Source organism: Zootoca vivipara, chromosome W, assembly GCF_963506605.1.
Source record: "Zootoca vivipara chromosome W, rZooViv1.1, whole genome shotgun sequence".
In the NCBI taxonomy this organism is placed as follows: domain Eukaryota; kingdom Metazoa; phylum Chordata; class Lepidosauria; order Squamata; family Lacertidae; genus Zootoca; species Zootoca vivipara.
The window spans coordinates 736,348-762,017 of NC_083293.1; the positions used below are offsets into that span (position 1 = coordinate 736,348).

Below are 25,670 nucleotides of genomic sequence, written 5' to 3' on the forward strand. Positions count from 1 at the left end.
ATTTGTTGTATATCACATGCAGCAAGGCCTGTAGATTTATGCACCAGAATACATGTTAGAAGCCTTTTTTGGACAAAGAGCACCCTACTCAACTGAATTTATTTAATCCAGGAATATCCTGCTCAATTAATCCTTCACCAGCATCTTTCATGAATTCCTTTACCAATCCACAGAACCGCTAAAGCATAGCCCCCATGAATAATAATAATTTTATTATTTGTACCCCGCCCATCTGGCTGGGTTTCCCCAGCCACTCTGGGCGGCTTCCAACACAGAATTTAAATACAGTAAAATGTCACACATTAAAAAGTTCCCGGAACAGGGCTGTCTTCAGATGTCTCCTAAATGTCAGGTAGCTTTTTCTCTCTTTGACATCTGACGGGAGGGCGTTCCACAGGGTGGGCGCCACCACCGAGAAGTCCCTCTGCCTTGTTCCCTGCAGCTTGGCTTCTCGTAGGGAGGGAGCTGCCAGAAGGCCCTCAGCGCTGGATCTCAGTGTCCGGGCAGAACGATGGGGGTGGAGACGCTCCTTCAGGTATACTGGGCCGAGGCCGTTTAAGGCAGGCATAGGCAACCTTGGCCCTCCAGATGTTTTGGAACTACAGCTCCCATGATCCCTAGCTAACAGGGCCACTGGTCAGGGATCATGGGAGTTGTAGTTCCAAAAAATCTGGAGAGCCAAGGTTGCCTATGCCTGGTTTAGGGCTTTCAAGGTCAGCACCAACACTTTGAATTGTGCTCGGAAACTTACTGGGAGCCAATGGAGGTCTTTCAGGACCGGTGTTATGTGGTCTCGGCGGCCGCTCCCAGTCTAGCTGCCGCATTCTGGATTAGTTGTAGTTTTTGGGTCACCTTCAAAGGTAGCCCCACGTAGAGCACATTGCAGTAGTCCAAGCGGGAGATAACTAGAGCATGTACCACTCTGGCGAGACAGTCTGCAGGCAGGTTGGGTCTCATCCTGCGTCCCAGACGGAGGTGCCCTGGACACAGAAGGGACCTGTGCCTCCATGGACAGCTGTGAGTCCAGAATGACTCCCAGGCTGCACACCTGGTCCTTCAGGGGCACAGTTACCCCATTCAGGACCAGGGAGTCCTCCACACCTGCCCACCTCCTGTCCCCCACAAACAGTCCTCCTGTCTTGTTCGAATTCGACCTCAATCCGTTAACCGCCATCCAACCGCCTCCAGGCACTCACACAGGACCTTCCCCGCCTTCACTGGTTCCACTGTGGGGAATTGTTGGAACTTCCAGACGCCTAGTCCAAGCAAGAGATAACTAGAGCATGCAGCACTCAGCTATAATAATAATAATAACAACAACAACAACAATATTTTATTATTATTTATACCCCGCCCATCTGTCTGGGTTTCCCCAGCCACTCTGGGCGGCTTCCAACCAAATATTAAAAACCATACCGCTAACCACGATTGTGTTCTTGTCTCGACAGGGAAAATGGTGAGCGTCCCGTTGGAGCTGCTGCCTCTCCTCTTCAAGGCTGTCCTGCACTCCTGCAAGGCCGGCGTGAGCAAAGAGTGAGCAGCCTCCTCGGGAGTAAGAGGAGGAGGAGGAGGTGGTACACGCAATGGACGGAATGGCTGCAGCTGGGCAGTGGGTAGCCTTGCTGTTGCGGCAGGAATCTTTGCGGGGCTGGTTGCTTTCTCTCTCTCTCTCTTTCTTTCTCGTTCTTTTCACTATTTATTTCACGACAAAGTTGAATGTATAATCTTCAACCCCCCGCACACGGCGTTTCGTCCGATTGCGCAGCCGCTGCGTCCTCTCGCCGTTTACAGAATGTGAAGATGTTTGTTAACAGTGTTTTTTTTGTAGGGTTAGACTTCTTTTTTTTACCAGGGCGATAATTTTTAAGACTACCTCAAGGGGCAGCTGCTGTGCTCGTTCCTCTCTTTCTGTGTTCATTCTCGGAGGCCAGAATCTGCTCTCCCCTAGAGAAATGCCATGTTTTGTGGCTGCCCTCCTCCCCCCCCCAAAAAAATCTCTTCTCAGAACACCTCAAAATACACCCTCTTGGCACTCCAGAACCAGACGCCACTAACCCCTCACCACTAAAGCACAAGGTTGCAAGGACGATGGCCGAGTCTCAGCGGGTGCGATGGCAGCCCCTTCCTCGTGCCGCCTGAGGGGCTCTGCTCTACAGTTGAAACTCGGGAAATTAGAATATACTAGCTGGCACCTGCCACGCATTGCTGTGGCTCATCCTTAATTCCATTCCATTTACAGGTGGAACTCGGGAATTAGAATATTGTCGAAAAGTGCATTTATTTTAGGAACGCAACTGACTGTTTTTAATTTCCCTTTTCATTTTGAAAGGAATGAAATGCCACCGGAATAAAACTGATAGTTACAATCATACAAAAAACTTTCTTTTGGAAATGCCACCGAAATAAAACTGATAGTTACAATCATACCAAAAACTCAACAAAAGTCAACATCGCTATGACATTTCATTCATTACACTAGCTGGCCCTGCCACGCGGTGCTGTGGCTCATCATTGATTCCATTCCATTTATAATTGACCCGCCTAATTGACAACCAATCGACGCTTTGCATGTCACGCATCTATCTCACATACCGGTTTCACCTTTTCAGTTGCGCCACTGAAATCAAGGCACTCTTCGATGCTATTCTAATTTTCCAAGTTTCACCTGGACATTTTGGAGGCTTGGCATCTTTCTAGGGGAGATCCTGATATACAGGTTGGCCCTGGAATCGCAACCGCAGAACTGAGCATCAGGGGGAAACTCTCAGGTCCCTCTCCCCACCGCCAACCCAACCTAGAGCTTCCTTCGACCATTGGCGTTTTGCTTTGTGCGGGCGGGGGGCTCCCTTTGCTAACCCCCCCCCCCGCACTCGACGCTGCTGTTGCTGATTCCAGCAAGCTCAAACAGGTAAACGGCCCCGCAGCGGCCAGCTCTTTTTGTGTGCGTCACAAGACTGGCATTCGCGCCCTTTTCCTTTTCCCCATTGCTCCAAGTAGCATTTGTAAAAAAAATCCACTCCCCGCCACTTTGAAAAGCCTTCTGCTTTGACACGATATACCTCAAGGGGTAGTGGGGGTACACAAGTGTTGCGTGTCTTGTTTGTCTGTCTTTGTCGCAAAGCTAGAACTTGCTGCCTACCAGAACGAACATTGGTGTTATTTTTGTGTTGTGTGTTTTGCTTTAAAAGGGTGGGGTGGGGAGAGCTGTCCAAAATACCTCCGATTGACCTATTAGTTACCTTCTGGTTTGCTGCTTCTACTTAGCCGGGATTCTATACATTGCACAAGACTGCGGAGTCTAGCCCAGGCACCCCCAAACTGCGGCCCTCCCGATGTTTTGGCCGACAACTCCCATGATCCCTAGCTGTAATGATGTGGGCTGCCTTCTCACGAGTAAGACACTCCCAACTCGGTGCCTGGTTTTGACAGAGTTTTATTATACAGGTGAAACTCGGAAAATTAGAATATCATCAAAATTTGCATTGATTTCAGTAATGCAACTGATTATTATTTTATTTATCTTTCAATTTTGACAAAGGCTTTCTTTTGGGAATTCCACAGGAATAAAACAAATTGCTACAATCATACAAAAATCAACAAAAATAAACTTTGCTATTGCATTTCATTAAATTATAATATCGTCGAAAACTGCATTGATTTCAGTAATGCAACTGATTATTTTTTATTTTTCTTTCAATTTTGACAAAGGCTTTCTTATGGGAATTCCACAGTAATAAAAAAAATAGCTACAATCATACAAAAATAAACATCAGTATGACATTTTATTAATTACATTCCATTTATAATTGACCCGCCTAATGACAAATAATGACAATTAAAACAAATAGTTGCAATCATACAAAAATAAACATTGCTATGACATTTCATTAATGACACTAGCTGGCCCTGCCACGCGTTGCTGTGGCTCATTAATCCCATTCCATTTATAATTGACCCCCCTAACGACAAATAATTACAATTACAATAAATCAAGGCTTGACATATCTTGCTTTGCATGTCACGCATCTATCTCATAAATTGGTTTCACCTTTTAAGTTGCGCTACTGAAATAAATGCATTTTTCGACGATATTCAGCTTATAAGCTGCGCTACTGAAATCAATGGACTTTTCGACAATATTCTAATTTCCCGAGTTTCCCATGGGCTTTATTCGGTCGCAGACCAGCATAAGCAAAACATTTCAATAAATAGTATAACAATAGGAATCATAGCAAATAATTAGGAAATAAATGGGGGCCAAAACCAACCGTAGAGTAAAACATAGACATAAAATACTGAATTAAGCATAGATGGATAAGCATAGGTGGATAAAAGTAATTAGAGGGATTAAAGGACTCCTTCAACAGCTATAAGGGATGGGGCTTCAATAATTCAGATCGAACAATCTGGGTCATTTTAGGACTGATTTGTAACATAGACCATCCTTCGACCAATATCTGTCATGGCAGCGCAGAATCTGGCGACTGAATACTGTATTTTTCGCTCCATAAGACGCACTTTTTCGCTCCTAAAAAGTAAGAGGAACTGTCTGCGTTTTATGGAGCGAATATGTGGTCCCTGGAGCCGAATTGTCCACGGGCGAAAAGCAGATCGTGCTTTTGGGGGGGGGGAGAGCTAGAGGCTAACAAGAGGGAAAGAAGGTGTTGAAAGGAAGCCACTCAGCAGCTGATTGCAAGAGATCGGGAGGGAGATGAGGGACGCTAGCTCCCTTCCCAGCCCCACCCCCTTGCCCAGGCCTCCATTGTTGAATGTTCTGCAGACAGAGGCTGTTTGTTTCCCCAGCGACATGTGACAGGCTGATTAGATTATCTGTCTGGAAACTGTAGAAATGGCTCCCTTTCCTAGAGAAGCTGCGGAACTGTGAGTTGAACCCCATAAAACAGGATTTTTTCCCTGCAAGGTAAGCTCAGCAACTTTGAGCTTTCCCCCTTTGCAAAAAAGCTGCAACTGTGAGCTGACCCCCCCCCCCCAAAAAAAGGGCTTTTCCCATTTGCAAAAGAAGCTGCACATCTTTGAGCTGATGCTCAAAACAAAAACATGGCTTTCCCCCTTTCCTCCTCTAAAAATTGGCTGCGTCTTATGGAGCGAAAAATACGGTGTGTGACTTCTGGGCTTTCATCCTGTAGTAATAGGGAGGCGTGTTGTTCTGAAGCCTCTATTTAATGTCTGGGAGCAGGGTGAGGCCGACTGAATCCAGGCGCACACACCAAAGGCTAATGCAGCGAGCCAGGAGGTAACTTGGGCTGTCATAAATTTATCGTGCAACCAAGCCCCACGATGGCTTGTTTGGTTTTGAAAACAGGGTAAAAGTGAATGTATAATGCTTTGCAGACTCAGGTATTGTGTGAAGAAAATAGGAACCGTAGCTTTAGAGACGTAGGGACCATAGTAGGTCGCTCGCTTAGATGGACTGGCGGATTTGGCTTGAAGGACACTGTACAAAGGTTGGAATTCTCTCTCTGCGCTGTCTTTTGTTCGGCGGTCGTTTTGCAAAAACAAAAGGGGGAACTGTATAATAACACACAGGTGAAATGGGGGAAATGAGAATATCGAAAAGTGCATTTATTTCAGTGACGCAAATTCTTATTTTTCTGTTTTCTTTTAATTTTGACAAATGCTTCCTTTTGGCAATCCCACCGTGTTAAAACAAATAGTTACAATCATACAAAAATCAACAAAAATTAAACACCGCTATGACATTTCATTCATTACCCTAGCTGGCCCTGCCATGCGTTGCTGTGGCTCATCATTCATTCCATTCCATTTACAGGTGAAACTCTGAAAATTAGAATATCGTCGAAAAGTGCATTGATTTCAGGAACGCAACTTCTTATTTTTTAGTTGTTGTTTTTTTGACAAATGCTTCCTTTTGGAATCCCACCGTAATAAAACAAATAGTTACAATCATACAAAAATCAACAAAAATTAAACACCGCTATGACGTTTCATTCATTACACTAGCTGGCCCTGCCACGCGTTGCTTTGGCTCATCATTAATTCTATTCCATTTATAATTGACCCGCCTAACGACAAAGAATGACAATGACAACCAATCATGGCTTGACATATCTTGCTTTGCATGTCACACATCTCTCTCCTAGATTGGTTTCCCCTTTTAAGTTGCATCACTGAAATAAATGCACTTTCCGACGATATTCTAATTTTCCGAGTTTCGCCTGTACGTTTACTTCTTTTCCGCAGTGAACTGAGCCCAAGCGGCTTATGGTATACCAAATACATACTGAAATAAAGAGCACGTCAGTCAAATTCCTTAAATGGCAACAGTCCCAACAATTTGGCAAACGCAGAATAAATTCAATTATCCCCCCTCCCCCCAAAAAATATATACCTGGGCTTATTAAGTACACAAATACAAAACAGAAATGGAAGTTTACTGACAATAAAGTTTCTTCTAAGGAGCCTGGCTTAATGCAGTTTGGCGGTGAGGGGCAGGTGACATACAGGTGAAACTCTGCAGAACCAGGCTGACCCACAGTGCAAGCTTCTTGGGCCCACTGCGGCCAGGAAGCCAAGTTGACATCCTTCTCCCTTTCCCCCTTCGTCCCGAGCTGAAATTCCCCTTTTGCCATTCAGCGGCAGTCCTTCAAACCAACATTTCCTCTTGTATTTTGTTTTGTTTTATTGCTGTTTATAATAAACTTGAACTTCTTTTTTTAACCTTTTAATAAAGATTTTATTTCTAAATAGGAAAAAACAACCAAAAAAGGTTGTGGGGTGGAGGGGGAGCCATTGATACCCCCTATCCACCAACCAACCAACCACCCCACCCGAGCCCCTTGGCCAGGGGTCCCCAAAGTTACCTCGCCGAGGGCCGGTGACGTCAGCGCCGAGCACGCACCCATATGCGGTCGCCAGAACACCGGAAATCGCTTGTGCCCATGTGCATGGGCCTCCCCCGGACATGCGCCGGATAGGACGCCTGCCCATGCGCACGAGCTATTTCCAGCGCTCCCGGCGACCTGGGCGGGGGTTGCCGGGGGCCGGATAAATGAGCCTCGTGGGCCGTAGTCTGGGGACCCCTGCTCTACCAGCTCTGCAACTACGAGTCTGTAGAGATCAGGAGGGCCGTGGAATTCCCTCTTCCTTGGCCTCTGACATGGCAGAAGGGGAAGAGGGTGATGGGGGGGGTGGTAACTGAAGTTATGACGCGGGTATTTTTTTTGTATCTCGGGTGATGCCAGTCCAAAGGAACGCTCTGTCTCGCGGCAGCAACCTGCGGGGGGTTTCTGTGGGTTCTCTGCGCGCCGAAGCTCAGGGATATGTATTTAAACTGAACCCAGGGAAACCCTCCCCCCCCCCGTTGCGAGAAGCCCCTGTCTGGACTTGAACCCGCCCCACTCAGGGCACCCATGGACCTCGACTGAGCCGCCTTTGCGATATAGACGCGTTTGTTCTTTCTTTCGTATGATAATGTTTTTTTGTACTAGTTGGCCGATAACTTTATTGACTCAAGTTTCCATAACAAAACTACCTCTTCTCGTGGGACATCCTGTTTTATCGTCTCAAAAGGGATTGTGGGGGGCGGGGAAAGAAACAGAAAAGGAACAAAGCATTTATTCCCCCCCACACACACTTCAAAAAAAACTAAAACTAAAATAACCTTGCTTCCTCTTTGTACATGTTTCCGAGCGGAGATGCAACGGGAGATTTTGGAGGGAACGCTGCTTTGTCAAACTTCTCCAGAGATTCTCCATTCCTCGTTGGTGCTGCAGGAGAATTCTTTGCCTCCCTCTCCCCCCTCGGGGCTGTGTCAGAAGGAGGTTGCATGTGGGGTGGAATGAATGGAAAAGACGCCTGGAATAGAGATGTAAAGTTTCCGGAAATTTTGAGGGGGGGGGACCTTGGTTTTTCCCCGGGGAAAAAGTGGAAATTTTCAGAAAAATTGAAATAAAATATATGCTACATTAGCACTTCTTTTTTCTTTTCCAGATTGAAAGTCATTCTGTTACTTTAGAAACATAAAATATACAGGTGAAAATCGGAAAATTAGAATATCATCGAAAAGTGCATTTATTTCATTAACACAACTTCTTATTTTTTATTTTTCTTTTAATTTTGACATGCTTGCTTTTGGAATCCCACCGTGTTAAAACAAATAGTCACAATCATACAAAAATCAACACAAATAAACATGGCTATGACATTTCATTCATTACACTAGCTGGCCCTGCCACGCGTTGCTGTGGCTCATCATTAATTCCATTCCATTTATAATTGACCCGCCTAATGACAAAGAAAGACAATGACAACCAATCAAGGCTTGACATACCTTGCTTTGCATGTCACGCATCTATCTCATAGATTGGTTTCACCTTTTAAGTTGCATTACTGAAATAAATGCACTTTTCGACGATATTCTAATTTTCCGAGTTTCGCCTGTAACACTGGGCAATTTTAATGAGCATAAAATGATCACAACTAGCATATTAAAAATTGATTGTATCCAAACAATTATTACAAACAGAATAATTGGCAGGGGGTTGGACTGGATGGCCCTTGTGGTCTCTTCCAACTCCATGAGTCTACTAGCTGACCCGCCATGCGTTGCTGTCAGCCATATGTCAGGAATGCTTTGATGGTGGTTCCTGCTTGGCAGGGGGTTGAACTGGATGGCCCTTGTGGTCTCTTCCAACTCTATGATTTTGTGATGTGAACAAAAAACCCCTCCACAAAACCATTTTTAAAAATCCAGAAGTAACAATTATTCATATTTCCTCTCCGCAGTATTTAATTTTTATTTTTTTCAATTTTTCGGGGGGGGGGGGGACCAAAAAAGGCTTCAGGAAAGATTCCGGGTTTTTTCCTTGCCTTCACATCTCTACTCCCAGCCGGAGGGAGGGGCGGGCAGCAGCAATGCCTCATGACCAAACAGTTCTGCAACATCTTTCCCCCTACAATCCCTTGTACAATCAGGGAAAAGCAGGGTGTCACCACGACGTAACAAATAGTGAATGTTTAGCTGTTATGTTTCGACATGCTTGGAGCCGGAGCCATCTGCACTGCAGGACAGCGACAGTGTTCTGACCCATGCGGCGAAAGCCCAGCAGCCTCGGCTCTGAAGTTCTACTCCATGACTTGACTACCTGTGGAAATGTGACCAACAAGTGTTAAATGCATGTGTTAGATATTTGAACTAATAAATGTGAAAATGGTTCTGCACCGCTTGGCTTCTTGAGCGTCCTTTCTGTTGACTGCTTCCTTCCTTCCATGTCCCACACCAGGGCTAGGCAACCTAAGGCCCGTGGGCCAGATGCGGCCCAATCGCCTTCTCAATCCGGCCCATGGGCGGTCCGGGAATCAGCGTGTTTTGACATAAGTAGAATGTGGCCTTTTATTTAAAATGCATCTCTGGGTTATTTGTGGGGCCTGCCTGGTGTTTTGCCACGAGTAGAATGTGTGCTTTTATTTAAAACTAGCTGGCTCGGCCACGCGTTGCTGTGGCCCAGTCTGTTAAATGGAGCCTCAGAGTCCTCCTTCAGACTCCCCTCACCTTCAGAGTCCCCCTTCATTTTGTTGAAATGTTTGACGCGTGTTCTGTTTACACAGGCTCATCCCTGTGACTCCCCCCACCCATCCCCGGCTCATCCCTGTGGTTGTCCCCACCCTGTCCCAACCCATGAGGTATGCCACCCCCCCAGCCCCCGGCTTATTCCTGTAGCTGGGCATGACCTATCCCACTCCCCCCCACCTCCGGCTCATCCCTGTGATTGGCCCCACCCTGTCCCAACCCATGACCTATCCCGACCCCTCCTCCCCCCATTCCCCACCCAGGCGAGCCCCTACCTCCACTCGGCCCAGTCTGGAAAGCTGAGCAGAGATGCTGTGGAGATGGAAGTTTAGTGTAGCCGTCACTAGAGGGCACTGTTTTACAACCTCTCCTGTGCTCCCAGCATGTACTTTTGTTGTGATTTCTGAGTTCTGGAACACGGGGTTTGGGTTTTTTTACGTAGCCCAGGTGTGACATCTGTCTACGCAAACGGTTTATTCCTCCTCTCTTATTCCCATGTGACGTCGTGTCCAAATTTGAACACAATCGGTCAAACGGTTTCGGAGAAAAGTGGAAACACACCCACATGCCCTTTTTACATCCATCTATCTATATCTCTTCTCTCTATATATAAAAATGTAGAAGGGCCATGTTTGTTATAGTCCACTTTTCTTGGAAACTGCTTGACCGATTCCGCTCAAATTTGAACATAGAGTTCCTTGCCAATACGAGAGTGTTTGCAGAACCTTAGATTGTTAAAATCCCACCCCTAACACACCTAAAAACAGGTAGGTAGCCGTGTTGGTCTGAAATAATCAAAACAAAATTTAAAAAATCCTCTCAGTAGCACCTTCGAGACCAACTAAGTTAGTCACACGAAAGCTCATACCTATGACAAACTTAGTTGGTCTCGAAGGTGCTACTGGAAGGATTTTTTAAAATTTTGTTTTGACACCTAAAAAACGTGATTTTCTCTTTTTTTAAAAAAGGCAAAATATACCGCCCTCAAGTGGACATCAAAGGAACAGATTGCAAAATACATAAAGACAGACAAAAGACAAACATCAACTATCTTATTCCTTTCTTCGTAATTTCACACACGCCACAGAAACGTGTGGCAGGGCCAGCTAGTTTATATATATATGTAGATGCATCTCTGGGTTATTAGTGGGGCATAGGAATTTGTTCATTCCCCCCCCCCCCCAAATAATAGTCCGGCCCACCACATGGTCTGAGGGACAGTGGACCAACCCACGGCTGAAAAAGGTTGCTGACCCCTGTCTCACACCCATGCACACCATTATCTGGCTACGGGAGGGGGTGCTTGGAGAAGGGGGTCTCTCCAGGCCTTGAGGCTGAAGAGGCTTTCACCAGTGGTGGCAGGATTCATCTCTGTCAAGCTGGAAGCCACCTTAGGCACTGATGGTCACAGTGGAGCACAGGAGCTTAGGTAAAAAAGGTCCAGTCGTGACAGACTCTGTGGTTGCGGCGCTCATGTGCTGGAAGCCTAAATCTCAACAGGACAGGATCACACTTCCAAATGACCTTCACAGATTAGACAACTGGGCCAAAGCAAACAAGATTAACGGGGAGAAAAGTAAAGTGCTACACTTGGGCAAAAAAATGAAAGGATGGGTGACACCTGGCTTGAGAGCATGACATGTGAAAAGGATCTCAGAGTCTTGGTAGACCACCAACTTGACCTGAGTCAACAGTGTGATGCAGCAGCTCAAAAAGCCAATGCAATTCTGGGCTGCATCAATAGTATAGCATCTAGATCAGGCATCCCCAAACTGCGACCCTCCAGATGTTTTGGCCTACAACTCCCATGATCCCTAGCTAACAGGACCAGTGGTCAGGGATGATGGGAATTGTAGTCCAAAACATCTGGAGGGCTGGGCTTGAGGGCATCCTGAGCAAGTTTGCAGATGACACCAAATTGGGAGGGGCGGCTAATACCCCAAAGGACAGGATCACACTTCCAAATGACCTGAACAGATTAGACAACTGGGCCAAAGCAAACAAGATGAATTTTAACAAGGAGAAATGTAAGGTACTCCACTTGGGCAAAAAAAAAATGAAAGGCACAAATACAGTATGGGTCACACTTGGCTTGAGAGCAGTACATGTGAAAAGGATCTAGGAGTCTTGGTAGTCCACAAAGTTGACATGTGTCAACAGTGTGATGCAGCATATAAAAAAGCCAATGCAATTCTGGGCGACATCAATAGGAGTATAGCATCTAGATCAAGGGAAGTAATAGTACCACTGTCTTCTGCTCTGGTCAGACCTCACCTGGAGTACTGTGTCCAGTTCTGGGCACCACACTTCAAGAAGGATACAGACAAACTGGAACGTATCCAGAAGAAAGCAACCAAAATGGTCAAAGGCCTGGAAACGATGCCTTATGAGGAACGGCTTAGGGAGCTGGGTATGTTTAGCCTGGATAAGAGAAGGTAAAGGGGTGATATGATAGCCATGTTCAAATATATCAAAGGATGTCATATAGAGCAGTGTTTCCCAACCTTGTGCCTCCAGATGTTTTGGGACTACAACTCCCATCATCCCTAGCTAACAGGACCAGTGGTCAGGAATGATGGGAATTGTAGTCCGAAAACATCTGGAGGCACAAGGTTGGGAAACACTGATATAGAGGAGGGAGAAAGGTTGTTTTCTGCTGCTCCAGAGAAGCGGACACGGAGCAATGGATTCAAACTACAAGAAAGAAGATTCCACCTCAACATTAGGAAGAACTTCCTGACAGTAAGAGCTGTTTGGCAGTGGAATTTGTTACCAAGGTGGAGTCTCCTTCTTTGGAGGTCTTTAAGCAGAGGCTTGACAGGCGTATGTCAAGAATGCTTTGATGGTGTTTCCTGCTTGGCAGGGGGTTGGAGTGGATGGCCCTTGTGGTCTCTTCCAACTCTACGATTCTAAGTCCTGAGCTCCTGCTACCTTGGCATGGATGTTGAAGTTCCCCAGAGCCAGTGGTCTGAGAGTCCTTCGATACCAACTTTGCCAGCTCAGGCAGGGAGACTGCTGGGCAGTGAGGTGGGCAGTAAAACAGCAGAATCCCATTATCTGTCCACAGCGCCAGGAAAACACACACACACACACACACACACACACACACACACACACTAGATTCCCCCTACCCCGCACAACTGGACAGAGTGCCTAGAGAGAGATGTGGAATCTCCATAAAGCGAAAGGTAAAAGGACCCCTGACCATTAGGTCCAGTCGCAGACGACCCTGGGTTTGCGGCGCTCATCTCGCTTTATTGGCCAAGGGAGTCGGCGTCCAGCTTCCGGGTCATGTGGCCAGCATGACTAAGCCGCTTCTGGCAGCGCACGGAACAGCTCTTACTGTCAGGAAGTTCTTCCCAATGTTTAGGTCTGTTCGGCAGTGGAATTTGCTATTAAAGGGTGCCATATAGAAAAGGGAGAAAGGTTGTTTTCTGCTGCTCCAGGGAAGCGGACACGGAGCAATGGATTCAAACTGCAAGAAATAAGATTCCACCTCAACATTAGGAAGAACTTCCTGACAGTAAGAGCTGTTCGGCAGTGGGATTTGCTGCCAAGGAGTGTGGTGGAGTCTCCTTCTTTGGAGGTCTTTAAGCAGAGGCTTGACAGGCATATGTCAAGAATGCTTTGATGGTGTTTCCTGCTTGGCAGGGGGTTGGACTGAATGGCCCTTGTGGTCTCTTCCAACTCTATGATTCTAACACGGTTTTAACAATGGGTCCGTAAGTGACCGTGGAGGCCAATTCTGGATCCGCACATCTTTCCACAGTGGGGACATTGGTTTCCGGGCGGGAGTTGATCACGGTGTGGATTTGCCCAGTGTTGATGGAAGACAATCTTACTCGGCTACAAGGGATCGCCAAAGAAGAAGAAGAAGACTTATAGTTGGACGTCTACCAGTTGGAGAACAGCCTTGACCAAAGGTGTCCTGGGCTTTGAAGACACTCGATCTCAGGACACAAGGGTGCGAAGAGGAAGGCACGCTTGGCAAATCCACACCGTGATCAACTCCCGCCTGGAAACCAAGGTCCCCACTGTGGAAAGACGTGCGGATCCAGAATTGGCCTCCACAGTCACTTACGGACCCAGTGTTAAAACCGTGTTGATGGAAGACAATCTTGCTCGGCTCAGAGTAAGAAGAAGACTGGAAGGAATTTTATTTTATTTTTAATTTTGTTTTAATTCCAGAGAGCAGGGTGGAAAGAACATTCTGCCGATAAGGGAATGTGGGGGCCTGGAGTGTTAGCAAAACAAAGGCACATTTAATTCCTGCCACAGGCCCAGCTGGCAGCGAGCAAGGATTTTCATACACTAGCTGCTTTGAAAGAAAGGGAAGCCCAATTGCGTTTATGTGGGCCATTAACTAGGGCGATCCAGAAAGGGGGGGGGGAACAGCTGCTCACTTTGGTGACACTGCCATCGCAGTGTGGCAGGCACACAAACACACACAGGCGCACAATGGCTTTGTGAGTGTGCCGCCTGCTGCCTGGCTGAATGGGCCCTGTTAGATCCACTCCAGCATGTATAGAAATCTAAATATATAAAGTCCCTCTCCTCCTGGCTTGCCGCTCTCTCTCGTCGAGCACAAGATATCTTTAATTGATCTCTCCGTTCCCTCTGCCGTGCTCCGGTCAAGGCTGTTTCTGCAGTTGCTTTTTGTCAAAGGGGAAGGGGAAAATCCCGACCGCTCGGCAAGAGGGGGACAACAAGGCTGTATATTGTCTCCCTGCTTATTTAACTTCTATGCAGAATTCATCTAATTGGACGAATCCCAAGCCGGAATTCAGATTGCCGGAAGAAATGGCAACAACCTCAGAGATGCGGGTGACACAACCTTGATGGCAGAAAGTGAGGAGGGATGGAATTGTTCGGTTTCTGTTAATTGGTTCTCATGGGAAACTTACAGATTCTTGCTTCATACAATTAACTCAAGGTAGTGTCAATTTACTCTTGGCAGAAAGCCAAGGTCTGCCTGACCTGGAAACTACTCTCTGATTGGTTAACGACCAGCACTGAACTCTGTTATCTAGGAATGCTAGCACAGTTGTTTCTTGTTGGGTGTTAGGAGTAGAAGTGCTGTGTATATGGTTGGAGAGAGAGAGAGTAAGGATTTATTTTGCTTTGCTTTGTATGCAGAAGCTCTGCTGGTTTTATTTTCTTTTAATAAATCCTGTAAATAGTTATTCTGTGTCTAGCCGACTAGTCATTTCCACCTCAACTAGCTTCTGCGCTGTGCAGGAAAACTGCTACGTTTGGGCTAAAGCCACTAGAGCTATGCCTGACACTTTAAAATTCTAAGAGGTTATGGGTATCGTGAAGCCAGCCTGAGTTGTGGTGGTGTCAGCATAAGCAGTGTTGGTTCCAGTAGTTCCAGAAGTCGCTGTTCCTGTGGCGTTGGTGCAGCGGAAGGAGACTGGCTGGTTCCTGGCTGTCATGAGCTGGTGACGCAGTGGACACAAGGACGACAGCTGCAGCGTGTGAGTGCTGGGTGCTGTGGTTCCTGTTCTCTCTCGGTGGCTGTGAGTAGCTGGTTCCGGGTTCCAGGGACATCGCTCTCAAGATGGCCTCACAACCAGTTCAGATGGCTTTTGAGCGTCTGAATGACTCCAATTACTTGCTGTGGTCGGAACGCATGCAGGCAGTGCTGCAGAGGGATCATCTCTGGCAAGTGGTGAGTAAGTTTCCTGCGAAGCCTGATGATGAAGACCTCGATAAAGACCAAAGAGCAAGGGCCACAATTGTCTTGGGGCTGGAAGATTCCCAGTTGCCGTATGTGAGGGGAATCAAGACAGCTAGAGGTGTGTGGCAAGCACTTAAAGAACTCCATGTGCGTGAGACAGCGGTTTCCAAGCTGTTTATTCGCAAGGCATTGTACAAGGCAATGTTACAGCCTGGGGTTACAATGCAGGAACACCTACACAGTTTGCAGTTAAAGTTTGTTGCGCTTCAGGAAAGAGACTGTGCATTAGACCAGCAGGAGAAGGTGGCTATCATTCTTAGCTCTCTCCCGGAAAGCTGGGATAATCTAGTTATGTCTCTAGAAGCAATGAAAGAGGATGATTTAACAGTCAGTTACGTGAATGGGCGTTTGATTGAGGAATGGCAGAAGAAGCAAGAAAGGTCGTTGGCTGCAGAGGCTTCTACAAGCGGGCGGTTTGGAAGGAGTTCTCATGCCGTACCAGAGGTGAAGCAGCAACAGCGTGCCGGTGAGGAGTCAGCGTTTGCTGTTAGGCGTTGTTTCCGGTGTGGGTCTTCAGTGCATCTAAAACGTCAATGTCCGGAGTTGGTCAAGTCTCAGTGGCCGGTGCAGGAGCAGAGACGAGATCAGCAGCAGCAGCAGCAATGTAAAAAGAAATTCTTCAAGCGAAAACAATCGGCTCAGCTGGTGACCGCCGAGGTCAAGATTGCTGAGGAGAAACAAGCTGTCTGGGTGGTCGATTCGGGAGTGTCTCGGCACATCGTAAATTCAGATGAATTGTTTGTTTCCAAGAACTCGGCACAGCGCAGCCAGGTGGCTCTAGCAGACGGAAGTACTTCTGAAGTGATTTCGGGGGGTGCAGTTTTTGTTCCTTGTCTGTGTGAATGCCTGCAAAATGTACTGTGTGTGCCTTCATTAAGGAACAATCTGATGTCTGTAGATTGTTTGCTAAAAGCTGGGTTTAAAGTGCATTTTGAAGGAGACAGTTGCATGATTAAGAAGGCTGGTGAGATTTTAGGCACTGCTAAGTCAGAGGGAGGCTTGTTTTGGCTTAAAGCAGGATCTCAAGTTGCAGCAGTAGCCAGTAAATCTCAGCCTGCAGTGAGCAACAAAGCTATACATGACAACTGTGTGCACTTATTGCACAGGAAAATGGGGCATGCTGGCTGGAAAAGTGTACTGAAAATGTCTGAATTGGCTGATGGGTGCAATTTAAAGAGTTGTAACCAGTACCTTGACTGCAATGTTTGTAAAAAGGTTAAAACCCACAGAGTCTCTTACCCCAGGAGTGACAGAGTTAGTGAGTCACCGCTACAGCTAGTCCACATGGACGTAGTTGGTCCATTTGCTGTAAGCAGGGGTGGATCGCGTTTTTCTCTAACAATTGTTGATGACGCGACACGTTACACTTGGTGTTATCCCATGAAGAATAAGGGTGACGTGTTCACTAAATTTAAAGGCTGGGTGGCATCTGTGGAGAGGTTTCTGTCCCTTAAACTCAAAAGGATTCAGACGGACAGAGGTGGGGAATTTATGTCAAATGCGTTTAGAGATTGGTTACAGAAGCGTGGCATTGGGCATAGAAAAACGAACGCTTTTTCCCCAGAAGAGAACGGCATTGCGGAGCGAAAACACAGATCTCTTCAGGAGATGATGTTTGCCATGCTTGATGATGCTGATTTGCCCATGTCTTATTGGGGGGAGAGCATGCTCACCGCGTGTTATCTCCAAAATAGGCTCTTTCATCAAACAAAAGGGACAACTCCGTACTTTAAATTGTTTGGCAAAAAACCCAAAATTGACCACTTGCATGTGTTTGGGTCAAAAGCCTGGGTATTAATTCCAAAACAAATGAGAAAGAAGGGAGATCCCAAGACCAAACAGTTAGTGTTTGTGGGCTACCAGGAGCTAGGAAAAGGTTTCTGCTTTGCTGAAGGGACAAATGGCATTGTGATCTCCAGGAATGCCAGTTTTTGTGAACATAGTGGCTGGGAGAGACTACATGCCAATACTGAGGTTTGGTTTGAACCTTCCCAGGGGCTTCGTGACTCTGAAGGTAAACATAGAGAATCAGAGTATGAGGGGGAGGAAAGTTCAGATAAGAGCTCTCAAGAAAGTGCAATTAGCCAGAGACCAGTTGCTAAGCAACAGAAGAGAGGTTATAGTTCTGAGGAGGAAAGTGGGTCAGAAGAAAAATTTTCTCCCAGAAGATCTAAAAGACAAAACAAAGGTGTGCCTCTGGAGCGTTTTTCTCCAGATACTGCAAATGTGTTTAGTGTAATTGCAGAGCCCAAGAGTTTTCAGGAGGTGTTAAAGTTACCAAAAGAGGAGGCAGAGCTTTGGAAACAGGCAATGGAGGAAGAGATGTCCTCTCTGAATGAGCACAAGGTTTTTACACCAGTAGCAGCACCTGAGGGGGCAAAGATTGTAGGCTGCAGGTGGGTGTACAAACTTAAACCTCTGGTGACAGGAGGGTACAAATACAAAGCTCGTTTAGTGGCTCAGGGATACTCTCAGAGGCCTGGAAAAGATTATGACGAGACTTTTCCCCCTACCGCTAAGGGGGACAGTGTAAGGCTGATTCTAACGCTTGGAGCAAAGAGAAAACTCCAGTTAAACCATTTTGATATCCAGGCTGCATATTTACATGCATCATTATCAGAAGACCTGTATCTAGCTGAACCGCCTGGGTATGAGACAGGTTCCAATAGAGTGCTGAAATTAAACAAAGCTCTATATGGTCTCAAACAGGCTGCAAGATCTTGGAACAAGTGTTTGCATGAGGCCTTAGTGTCATTTGGCTTCAAGCAGAGTACAGCTGACAATTGTGTTTATGTACATGGTACAGGTAGTAATCAAGAGTTTTGTCTGCTCTATGTAGATAACGTATTGTATGCTTGCAAGACAGACAAACAAACTAAAAGGTTTGCCAAGCAATTGTCAAGTAAGTTCAAAGTGAAGGACTTAGGCCCTGTTCGGGCATATCTAGGGTTGGAAGTGTGCTGGTCCCAAGATGGCAGCTGCCTAATTAGTCAGCAGAACAAAATCAAACAGCTACTGACTACGTACAGGATGCAGGATTGCAAAGGGGCAGCGGTGCCTATGGATCCAGGTTTCATAAAAACACTTCATGCAGATGAGAGTCCTGTATTTGAACATCCTGATGTATATCATTCTGTAATTGGAAGTCTATTGTATCTAGCACAATGGTCCAGACCTGATATTAGCTATGCAGTAGGCATACTAAGTAGATTGGTCTCAAAACCCACACTAAATGCCTGGAAAGGGGTAAAGCAAGTTCTGAGATACCTCAAACAGACAATTGGCTATATGTTACAACTAAATTCTTCAGAGGATGAAATGTTGAGTTGCTACTGTGATAGTGACTGGGAAAATTTGCCAGAAAATCTGTCACTGGATTAGTCATAATGTTCGGTGGAGCTTTAATTAGCTGGCGATCACGCAAGCAAAACGTTGTAAGTGTGTCGTCAACGGAATCCGAGTATGCCGCATTGAGTGAATTGTGCAACGAGGTGGTTTATTTCAAGCGTTTGTTAGCAGAATTAAATGTAAATTGTGGAGAACCAGTACAAGTTTACATTGATAATCAGGCTTGTATAACCTTAAGTAAAACAGAGGGTTTCAAGTCACGTTCCAAACATATCGGTATAAAATACGAAAATGTTCGTTGCAGTGTACAAGACAATGTAATCACATGTACTTATGTATCAAGTGAACAAAATGTGGCAGGTGTATTAACTAAACCATTGGCGAAGATAAAGAACAAGCAAATGTGCAAGGGTTTAGGTTTGCTGGAAAAAAATGAGTGAACAGTAAAAGTTCCTACACAGGTGTTAATTGATGTTAATTGTCCAGCAGAATCTGTGAGGGGGTGTTCGGTTAATGTTAATTGGTTCTCATGGGAAACTTACAGATTCTTGCTTCATACAATTAACTCAAGGTAGTGTCAATTTACTCTTGGCAGAAAGCCAAGGTCTGCCTGACCTGGAAACTACTCTCTCTGATTGGTTAACGACCAGCACTGAACTCTGTTATCTAGGAATGCTAGCACAGTTGTTTTTTGTTTCTTGTTGGGTGTTAGGAATAGAAGTGCTGTGTATATGGTTGGAGAGAGAGAGAGTAAGGATTTATTTTGCTTTGCTTTGTATGCAGAAACTCTGCTGGTTTTATTTTCTTTTAATAAATCCTGTAAATAGTTATTCTGCGTCTAGCTGACTAGTCATTTCCACCTCAACTAGCTTCTGCGCTGTGCAGAAAAACTCTGCTACGTTTGGGCTAAAGCCACTAGAGCTATGCCCGACACTTTAAAATTCTAACCTTTGAGGAGAGCACAAAAGATGGTCTTAAGCTCAACGTCTAAAAAAACGAAGATCATTGCCACTGGTCCCGTCACCTCCTGGCAAATTGAAGGGGGAAGAAATGGAGGCAGTGAGAGATTTTACCTTATTGGGTTCCATGATCACAGCAGTCACGAAATTAAAAGAGGCCTGCTTCTCGGGAGAAAAGCAATGACAAACCTAGACAGCATCTTCAAAAGCAGAGACATCACCTTGCCGACAAAGGTCCGTCTAGTTCAAGCTATGGTTTTCCCAGTAGTGATGTATGGAAGTGAGAGCTTGACCATCAAGAAGACTGACCGCCGAAGAATGGATGCTTTTGAATTATGGTGCTGGAGGAGACTCTTGAGAGTCCCATGGACTGTGAGAAGATCAAAGCAATCCATTCTTAAGGGAATGAGCCCTGAGGGCTCACTGGAAGGACAGATCCTGAAGCTGAGGCTCCAATACTTTGGTCACCTCATGAGAAGAGAAGACTCCATGGAAAAGACCATGATGGAGGGCACAAGGAGAAGGGGACGAAAGAGGGCGAGATGGTGGGACAGTGTTCTCGAAGCTACCAACATGATCCAAGACTTTGGCCACCTCATGAGAAGAGAAGACTCCCCGATATTGAGAAAGATGGAGGGCGCAAGGAGAAGGGGACGACAGAGGACGAGATGGTTGGACAGTGTTCTCGAAGCTACCAACATGAGTCTGACCAAACTGCGGGAGGCAGTGCAAGACAGGAGTGCCTGGCGTGCTCTGGTCCATGGGGTCACGAAGAGTCGGACATGACTAAATGACTAAACAGCCCCCTCCACCACCACCCCCGGCTGCCTTTCCCTCTGTGAAGGTCAGCGCACGAGCCAGTGACAGAAACACTTGACAAAACAAGTCCTTGGGCCCGTTAATGGATGTCCCAGGCAATGTTGACATTTGGTGATGTACCAAAGATCAGGTTAATGAGGTGATGGCTGGTGACAGTGTGATTTGTTGGCTGCCATCCTCCCAGGCCGAATCACGGACCGTGCGGCCTTCAGCAGTAAACCATCCTCATGCCATCGCCCTCCGGCTGCTGTCACCGGCCAGACGAAGCAAGCAAGCCAGGGAAACGGGGCAATTTGGACAAGTTGGTACCTTCTCAAGTGGCTCCAAAGATCAGGGAGGGGCAGCTCACGAAGCGAGCACAGATCCCCCAAAAGACCCTCGGATTAGTTAAAGACTTTTCGACAATATTCTAATTTTCTGAGTTTCGCCTGTATGTCCATGTGGGTGAAATGGAGGCCTCTCTCTCCCCCCCCTCCCCCCGGTAGGCAAGGAGTCATAGAATCCTAGAGTTGGAAGAGACCACAAGGGCCATCCAGTCCAACCCCCTGCCAAGCAGGAACCACCATCAAAGCATTCTTGACATATGGCTCACAGCAACGCGTGGCCGGGTCAGCTAGTAGAATCATTATTATTTTTATTTATTTGTTTGTTTATTTACACCCCGCCCATCTGGCTGGGTTTCCCCCGGCATTCTGGGCAGCTTCCAACAAATACCAAAATATGTTAAAATATCACAGATTAAAAACTTCCCTAAACAGGGCTGCCTTTAGGTGTTTTCGAAATGTCAGGTAGTTGTTTATCTCCTAGACCTCCGATGGAAGGGCGTTCCACAGGGCGGGCGCCACCACCGAGAAGCCCCTCTGCCTGATTCCCTGTAGCTTTGCTTCTCGCAGCGAGGGACCCGCCAGAAGGCCCTCGGCGCTGGATCTCAGTGTCCGGGCTGAACAATGGGGGTGGAGATGCTCCTGCCAAGCAGGAAACACCACCAAAGCATTCCTGACTGATGGCCATCAAGCATCCGCTGAAAGACCTCCAAAGAAGGAGACTCCACCACACTCCTTGGCAGCAAACAACCTTTCTCCCTCCTCTATATGGCAGCCTTTAATATATTTGAACATGGCTATCATATCACCCCTTAACCTTCTCTGCATTGCAGGTGCCTTCTGCATTGCCAAAGGGACCTTAAACACAACCCATGTGTTGAAATGTAGAGGAATGTTGTGGTTTCGCTTGCGATAAGCATATTTTTACCACCTGCAGCGACTTTGAGGACATCTGGGGCTTGTTTTTTCCCCTTGAGAATGGTTTCTTTCCTGTATGCTGCTTTCTTAGTTCTAGAACTCCCACCAACTGGGGCTCTTGGGAGTTTTAACCCAAAGCACCTGAGCTACAGGTGGCGCTGTGGGTTCAACCCCAGGGCCTAGGGCTTGCCGATCAGAAAGTCAGTGGTTCGAATCCCCGCCACGGGGTGAGCTCCCATTGCTCGGTCCCAGCTCCTGCCAACCGAGCAGTTCGAAAGCACGTCAAAGTGCAAGTAGATCAATAGGGGAGGTAAACGGCGTTTCCGTGCACTGCTCTGGTTCGCCAGAAGCGGCTTTGTCATGCTGGCCACATGACCTGGAAGTTGTACGCCGGCTCCCTCGGCCAATAACGCGAGACGAGCGCCGCAACCCCAGAGTTTGTCACGACTGGACCTAAAGGTCAGGGGTCCCTTTACCTTTTTACAGGAGGCGGCAATGGCCATCAACTTGCGGCAGCTTTAAAGGGCCCCTATGAGAACAGGATGCTAGACTAGATGGGCCTCCTTTGGCCTGATCCAGCAAGTTCTCCTTACAACTAAAGGATCCCTGACAGATGGCCACCCTACCTGTTTAAAAGCTTGCAATGAAGAAGGGCCCATTGCCTTCCAAGGGGCTTATGACCCCATTATAAAATGCCTCGAGTCACAAGCCTCTGAAGGCAGGACAGGGTGTTGCTGTTGTTGAGTCATTTAGTCGTGTCCGACTCCTTGTGACCCCATGGACCAGAGCATGCCAGGCACTCCTGACTTCCACTGCCTCCCGCAGTTTGGTCAGACTCATGTTGGTGGCTTCGAGAACACTGTCCAACCATCTCGTCCTCTGTCGTCCCCTTTGTGCCCTCCATCTTTCCCAACATCAGGGTCTTTTCCAGGGAGTCTTCTCTTCTCATGAGGTGGCCATGTTGGTGGCTTCGAGAACACTGTCCAACCATCTCGTCCTCTGTCGTCCCCTTCTCCTGGGGGGCAAGTCACAGGGATGGGCTGAGGGGTGGAGGGAGGAGGGGGGCTGCAGGGAGGGGACTGGGACCAGTAACAGGGATGTGCCGGGGTGGGGGAGGAAGGGGAGCGATGGCTCATGGATCGGGACAGGGTGGGGACACTCACAGGGATGAATCGGGGGTGGGGGAGGAGGGGGCAGAATAGGTCATGGTTTGGGACAGAGTGGGGGGGACTCACAGGGATGAGCCGCAGCAACGCGTGGCTGGGCCAGCTAGTTAGAAATAAGTTCACAAGTCACAATACCGCTACATACAAAGCTCGGGACACAAGAGGCTGTGGATCTGGCTGCAGGCAGCTTTGTACCAAGAGAGGTTGAGCCCCGGCCAAGCTGAGCTATGCAGCCCTTGAGAGGAAGACCACCAGCGTCAACTGGGCCCAGGGCCCAGGTGGTGGAGGGACCTCCTGGCCCAAGTCTGCTTCGCGCAGCTCCCGCCTTATCTCCGGGAGGTCTTGCTGCCAGGGACCCAAGGGTTTTGCAACCGCTCATCTAGGCCGCACCTGCAGCAAGCGCGTTTCAGGAACGTGGCAGAGGCTCAGCAAGGCTGCAGATAACCAAGAGAGGACGGAGACATGGCCAAATTTATCTCCCTCATGGGACTTTGCAGAATATAAAAGATAGGGGTCAACCCTGGCACTTTCCCCTCAATGCTCACTAGAGCTTTGTGGTGGCTGCTGAGCTGCATTTGAGCTTGGCGGAGGGATTCTGTATCTGTCAGAATCCCTCAGCCGTGATTCAGCTGTCTATCAGCTCCATCTGGTAGGCAGGCTGAGACCCTACCAGCCGGCGGACTGTCTCGCCAGAGTGGTGCATGCTCTAGAATCACAGACTCATAGAATCATAGAGTTGGAAGAGACCACAAGGGCCATCCAGTCCAACCCGATGCCAAGCAGGAAACACCATCAAAACATTCTTGACAGATGGCTGATAGCAACGCGTGGCCGGGACAGCTAGAAGAATCATAGAATCATAGAGTTGGAAGAGACCACAAGGGCCATTCAGTCCAACCCCCTGCCAAGCAGGAAACACCATCAAGGCATTCCTGGCATATGGCTGACAGCAACGCGTGGCCGGGTCAGCTAGTAGAATCCTAGAGTTGGAAGAGACCACAAGGGCCATCCAGTCCAACCCCCTGCCAAGCAGGAAACACCATCAAAGCATTCTTGACATATGCCTGTCAAGCCTCCGCTTAAAGAAAAGACCTCCAAAGAGGGAGACTCCACCACACTCCTTGGCAGCAAATCCCACTGCCGAACAGCTCTTACTGTCAGGAAGTTCTTCCTAATGTTGAGGTGGAATCTTATTTCTTGCAGTTTGAATCCATTGCTCCGTGTCCGCTTCCCTGGAGCAGCAGAAAACAACCTTTCTCCCTTTTCTATATGGCACCCTTTAATATATTTGAACATGGCTATCATATCACCCCTTAACCTTCTCTTCTCCAGGCTAAACATACCCAGCTCCCTAAGCCATTCCTCATAAGGCATCGTTTCCAGGCCTTTGACCATTTTGGTTGCCCTCCTCTGGACACGTTGCAGCTTGTCAGTATCCTTCTTGAACTGTGGTGCCCAGAACTGGACACAGTACTCCAGGTGAGGTCTGACCAGAGCAGAAAACAGTGGTACTATTACTTCCCTTGATTTAGATGCTATACTCCTATTGATGCAGCCCAGAATTGCATTGGCTTTTTGAGCTTCTGCATCACACTGTTGACTCATGTCAAGTTTGTGGTCTACCAAAACTCCTCGATCCTTTTCACATGTACTGCTCTCAAGCCAGGTGTCTCCCATCCTGTATTTGTGCCTTTCATATTTTTTTTGCCCAAGTGGAGTACTTTACATTTATCCCTGTTCAAATTCATCTTGTTTTCTTTGGCCCAGTTGTCTAATCTGTGATGGTCATTTGGAAGTGTGATCCTGTCCTCTGGGGTATTAGCCACCCCTCCCAATTTGGTGTCATCTGCAAACTTGCTCAGGATGCCCTCAAGCCCATCGTCCAAGTCATTGATAAAGATGTTGAAGAAGACTGGTCCCAAGACCGAATCCTGTGGCACCCCACTAGTCACTTCTCTTCAGGATGAAGAGGAGTCATGGATGAGCACCCATTGGGTTCGGTCAGTCAGCCAGTTACAAATCCACTGAATGGGAGCATTGCGTACCCCGCATTTTACTAGCCTCTTTGCAAGAATATGATGGGGCACCTTGTCAAAGGCCTTGCTGAAATCAAGAATATCATAGTGACTTCTCTCCAGGATGAAGAGGAGCCATGGATGAGCACCCTTTGGGTTCGGTCAGCCAGCCAGTTACAAATCCACTGAATGGTAGCATTGTCTAGCCCGCATTTTACCTGCTTCTTTACAATAGCAATGACAAACTTAGCATGAGCTTTCGTGGTCAATCAAGAGGCGTATTAAATATTCCAAAGCCGAAAGGGATACTTTGTTTTTCTGTATCCGAAAGAAACAATCTTTTCACCCCTTCTCAAACCCCGGCGCCGGCACCTCCTGAGGAACAGCAAGTGCGTTAAGGGGAAAAGTTTTGACAGCTGTCAAAGCTGTCAAAACTGTTAAAAGACAAGAAAAATTTATAAAAATTCGTTGAGAGTATAACCGGCTGCAGGATCTTATTAAAAGAGAAGCATTTGGACTTAAGAGATGATTTATTGTGGAAAAGTTAAAGACAATGGAAGGAATTGCCAAGATGGAGGAAAGCGTGAGTGAATGGAAATTTCCAGTGTGCTCTGTCTCCTAATCTCCTGCCTGTTTGTGGTTAGAAGGAATGAAAACAAGGTATTCACCAAGCTTCCAAGAGACTGTTTTGAACTATTTAGAGATTCTGAAGGACATCCATAAGACATTGCAACACTCCAGTCTAACATGTTCAGAGACTTTGTGTAAGAGAGAGGGCTTGCAGAGAGCAGCCCACTCTGCTTACTTCCATCAGATGGGAGAGCAGCAGCAA

The 25,670-nt window shown here is 47.1% G+C and overlaps 1 protein-coding gene across 1 annotated transcript in view; it reads left to right on the top strand.

Annotated features, from left to right (window-relative positions):
• Nucleotides 1–9,403, top strand: part of LOC118078993 (nuclear receptor subfamily 6 group A member 1-like) — a 44,704-nt gene extending 35,301 nt beyond the window's left edge. Inside the window, exon 11 of the mRNA XM_060270107.1 lies at nucleotides 1,449–9,403. Coding sequence (XP_060126090.1) covers nucleotides 1,449–1,537 — 89 coding nt within the window. The 3' untranslated portion in view covers nucleotides 1,538–9,403. The remainder of the gene's footprint in view (nucleotides 1–1,448) is intronic.
• Nucleotides 9,404–25,670: the final 16,267 nt, after the last annotated feature.